Source organism: Anoplophora glabripennis, unplaced genomic scaffold, assembly GCF_000390285.2.
Source record: "Anoplophora glabripennis isolate ALB-LARVAE unplaced genomic scaffold, Agla_2.0 scaffold4987, whole genome shotgun sequence".
NCBI classification, from domain to species: domain Eukaryota; kingdom Metazoa; phylum Arthropoda; class Insecta; order Coleoptera; family Cerambycidae; genus Anoplophora; species Anoplophora glabripennis.
In genome coordinates this window covers 1-4,752 of record NW_019421113.1, presented here as the reverse complement: position 1 = coordinate 4,752, position 4,752 = coordinate 1, and the positions used below count along the sequence as shown (strand labels likewise).

Sequence of the window (4,752 nt, the reverse complement as noted above, 5' to 3'; positions counted from 1 at the left end):
CGCTGTCTTGATCTTCGGTAGTTTTTCTGTTGATTCCTGTTCCTGGTCGACGATCAACTGACAGCTCAATTTCCCATTTACGATGAAGTTTATTTATACATGTGTGACTCACATGAAGTTCTCTGGCAGCACCTCTTGATGACCAACCATTTTCCAGCATTGCAATCACCCGACTTCTGCGACGAGGGGAGAGTTGAGCCATTTTTTTAAACTGTTTACACTTACTACTCTGTACACTACAGAATCACTAAATACAACTCAACTAATCGCTATTTAATTAATCACTATCCGAATTACTAATAAATCACTCTGAAATCCCTAACTAAATCACGGTTTTCTGCCTACAATATTGACACCTGTCACTTTAAAATTTAAAATAAAATATTACCGCGCGAGTCTGATGGGAACGCCACATATAGACAAGCGGTTAAGCCGTCATATTTCAAACAAAATACGATTCAGTTGGAAACCTTTATCTTGCGTCGACTGTACTTTGTACTGAATTTTTAGGAAAATTATTTGACTTGTTGATAATAATACTTTAAATAAATATACTTATTCCAATAATTTCCAGACGTCTAACTTTCCTAATAGATTTATTGATTTTAATCAGATGATACATTACCTGCCCACAATCGTCCTGAGGGATCGCATTTTCCATCATTAAATCTATTGTCTATGGTGTTTGGATCGTTGTCCACTTCAAATAATTTACGCACATTTGAAACTTTCTCGCTCTCCCCATCCCAAGTCACAATTGCCAATTCTCTTCCAATACTGATGAGGAATTTATCTTTCTCTCCTCGAACAGGGATGATAAGAGACACATGATTGGTTCCTCATCAAACAAAAACATTTATTCGTTTTTAATTAAAATGTAATTCCTACATGTATCGCAAAAAAAAGTTTATAGGAACAAATAAGTTAAATATAAAATATATAAATATAAAAAAATATCTATAGATATTTTGTTCCATAAACCAATGGTGTAAGAGGTATATCAACATTTTTGACAATATTCATAGAATTTTTGAACAGCTAATATGCTAAAAATATTTTTATATTTTATACAGGTTTAATATTATTATTTTGGTTAATATATTCAGTGGGTAGATATAATTGTATAGTTTGCTGAACAAAAATTTCTTACCGATAACTGCTTTTGTGTGTTTTTTTGTTACTGGTACATATTTGTGTATAGACTTTCCAAAAATATCTACAAAATAAAGACTCTGGGTCTCTGCATCCCAGTGTGGCCCTTCTCCTAGTTCAACCGTTTCAATTTCAGTAATTCTTTCAACCTTAGGTGCCATACCGCTTCTTACTGAAATTTGGTCAAACATGAAATTGTTGTTTACTTTATTTTAGAGATATTAAAGCTAATTCAAAATGTTTCTCTAAAAACAACGTTCTTTAATACCAAAAATCTGGGTACCTATGTAAAAGATATCTAACCTCATATGGTAGACAAGATTCTTAACTAGCAATATTGTTGAAAAAAACTACTCTATGAACTGTATGCCCCAACTAACATTGAAGTATTACAGCAGTATGTATATAAGAATAAGGCTAAAAGAGATTAGATAGAAAATAAAATTTTAACCACTTTTTATTAGTTTAAATTTTAACAAAATATTCTTTTTTGTGAAAGGTGTCATACATGGCCTTTTTTAATAGACCTTTTTAGTAGTGACGACAAACACCAAATAATAGTCAACCCCATAGTACACATTGTCATGAAGAATTTGTCAGTATTTTCACTAGATCGATTTTCGACCTTATGTACTTTGGACACAAGTGCCAAAAAAATGTCTTCTTTGTCATGATCTTATATTGCAATATTCTGGCAATATTGGAAACATTTAAGTTAAGTTTCAAACCCTAAGTGACAAATTAAAGGAATTTTAGAATTTATATATTTAAATTTATAGAACAATATTTACTTTTATAGTAGGTAATTAATAGGTACATTAAAATTATATCACTGTTACTGAGCATTTTAAAGATAATTTTATGTAAGCGAAGTAGCCTCAACAGGATATCATTCAAGAAAAGTTCGGTTATGGTTAAGAGTACGTCTATAATAAACCACTGGAAGAAAAAAAAACACTCGATAAATACACTGATACAGCACACTACCAAGAAAAACAATAAAAATGCCAAGATTAAACGAAACGAGAAAATACGCTAATGATGACAGCGATGACATATCTACAAGATCTCACCTGCGTTATAAGGCTATTTTTTTTATTTTATTCAAATTTAGGAATATTCTTTTAGATCGTTTTTTGTAAGTTTTAAGCACATTAGTGTATCTATTTTACAAAACACGTGTTGGTTGTTCTTAAATACTTCTAAATCCTGTACAAGTTATTATTTAATTTATTTAATCTCTATGACAATTTGTTGCGGGTTGCCTAAATATATGACGTCACACTAAAAGAGTCTATTGCAACCAGTGCCGGTTATTGACTTACCAGGGAGGACGCAAAATTTAGTTGTTGAAAAAAAAAAAAAATAAATATAAGTGGGTGGTTTTATTTTAAGTACTATTGAAATTGAGGAAAAATGTACTCAACATTATTGTTTATAGTCAAAGTCCATTCTTCTGCTTTTGTCCGAAATAAACTTTTCAATTACTTTTTCATTAAAGTTTGGTATTACTCGCACCATTGATTTTTCATAGATAGCTTGTAGCAGTGCCATAATCAATTTAAACGTGCACAATTTAAAAAAACGCACGAAATCAATATGAAAGTAATACAATTTTACACCACACATGAACAAATTACGTTCATTAAGAAAAAAAAGCGATGAATAAATATTATTTGGTTACGGTCGGACTAAACAGAGCGCAAACTAGTAAATATGCGCTATCCCATTCCGTCTATCACTGCTGCATGACTGTAACAATGACCACCGCTGTAAACGCTTTACAGATGTAGAGGCGAGCTACGAGAAGCCCACGTATTCAGAGTTTTGCAAACGTGTTTTACAAGTTGAATTAAACTGACTGCACAGATTTAACATTTTCTTTTTAATGTAATTAAACTAAATTTTAAATTAAATTTTTTTGCTATAAAAATTTCTACGGGAGGCGGTGCCCCAGAGACCCCCCCTCCAGCACCGGTCGCCTATGATTGCAACTATAAATTTGTCATTCTCAATCCATCTTTTAGCATCCAGAAATGAACAGATAACAGATAAGTACATATTTTGGGGAAAAAAGTGAAAATATAATTAATGTTGTTATCCTTAATAGTAATAAAAATTAAATAGTCGTTAAATACGTGTTTATAACTGTCCACATCACATGCGAAAAGTAAAATAATTTGTGTTGTATTAAATATGACAAACGGATCAAGAGGATTAAAATGAATACGACTTTTTGATCTGAGCATTAAATCCGATATTGTAATACGCAAGTCCGGCTTAATTGTGTTTTAGAACCTTGGCTTAGAACCGTACGAATATTACCATCCTTAAGTTTATACTATAAATAATTGTTCTATAAGCAAAAACTATTAAATATATTTAACTTTTACCAATAATATAAAGTTAGGTATATCTGTAAGTATGGTGTTTTAAATTTTAATTACACAGCGATTTGGCTTACCTTCCTCCTGGTTATTTTACCTTCTCTCTTCCACAAGTTATGCCGAACTGTTTAATGTTTATGTTACATAAAGTGTTAATAAACACATTTGCTTGCGGATAATGCGCGCTATCACCATTGATGTTTGCGCTGGATTAATAAATCATAAAATTAACAACAAAAGATAATGCCTGAATTTTGTAATTGAATACGATTATAATTGTTTACTTAAAAAAGCTATAGTAAATGGGTGGTCCGATGCCAAAAACAAGAAAAAAAGTCAGGGATATATTTACAAACAAATCTCAATACACGGATTCTGCTTTACTGGTTGCATATACAACACGCATAAAATCGTATTTGATAATATCGCTACCTAGAAAACCAACAGGAAGCGATTTTTTTGTCCATTTTTGATCTTGAAATCTAGACATTCATCGTATATCTATAAGCTAAAATGATTAATACATCTCTTACTTGGATATTCATGGGATGTTCTGTTTTGATATATACAGGAACGTCCTTTTTATACTTATTATAGTGCGAGTTGTTATAATGTATATCAGAAAGANCGCGCTAGCCTAAGGGCCACCTTAGCAAAGCGCATCCCAGGCTGCATAGCCGCACTACCCTACCCAACCATACCACACATAAACATGACACTACCCCCGGGGTTTACACAGACGAGCCGGCGAAGCAAGAAGAGCGCCAGAAGAAAGGGCCCTAGCCGGCGGGGCCCAGCCAGGACAAAAGGAGGTCCCACAAAGCGCCTACACCGGCCGCATTTGCGGTCGGGGTAGACGACGGATGGGGCCCACCTACGAAGGCTGTCCAGGCCTACACGAGATGAGGCAGGATAAAGAGGGATAATTCCCCTCGATCCCAAATCATTGAGGCCAATTTCTAGCCATAGAATAATGGCGCGGTTATTGACTTACCAGGGAGGACGCAAAATTTAGTTGTTGAAAAAAAAAATAAATATAAGTGGGTGGTTTTATTTTAAGTACTATTGAAATTGAGGAAAAATGTACTCAACATTATTGTTTATAGTCAAAGTTATAGTTTTGTCCGAAATAAACTTTTCAATTACTTTTTCATTAAAGTTTGGTATTACTCGCACCATTGATTTTTCATAGATAGCTTGTAGCAGTGCCATA

General features: G+C 33.0%; 1 protein-coding gene across 1 annotated transcript; it reads right to left on the bottom strand.

Moving 5' to 3' along the window:
* Positions 1-605: 605 nt before the first annotated feature.
* Positions 606-3,720, bottom strand: LOC111692926 (regucalcin-like). Its single transcript, XM_023457056.1, has 3 exons — positions 3,617-3,720; positions 1,151-1,324; positions 606-838 (listed from the first exon to the last, which is right to left on the bottom strand). The coding sequence occupies exons 2-3, from the start codon at positions 1,311-1,313 to the stop codon at positions 606-608; spliced, it is 396 nt and encodes a 131-aa protein (XP_023312824.1). The 5' UTR covers positions 1,314-1,324; positions 3,617-3,720.
* Between the last annotated feature and the right edge of the window lie 1,032 nt (positions 3,721-4,752).

Coding starts and splice junctions, on each gene's coding strand:
- LOC111692926 (XM_023457056.1), bottom strand. CDS start 1,313: ATGGCACCTAAGGTTGAAAGAATTACTGAAATTGAAACGGTTGAACTA. Junction 839..1,150: donor ACACACAAAAGCAGTTATCG/GTAAGAAATTTT, acceptor TTGTTTGATGAG/GAACCAATCATGTGTCTCTT.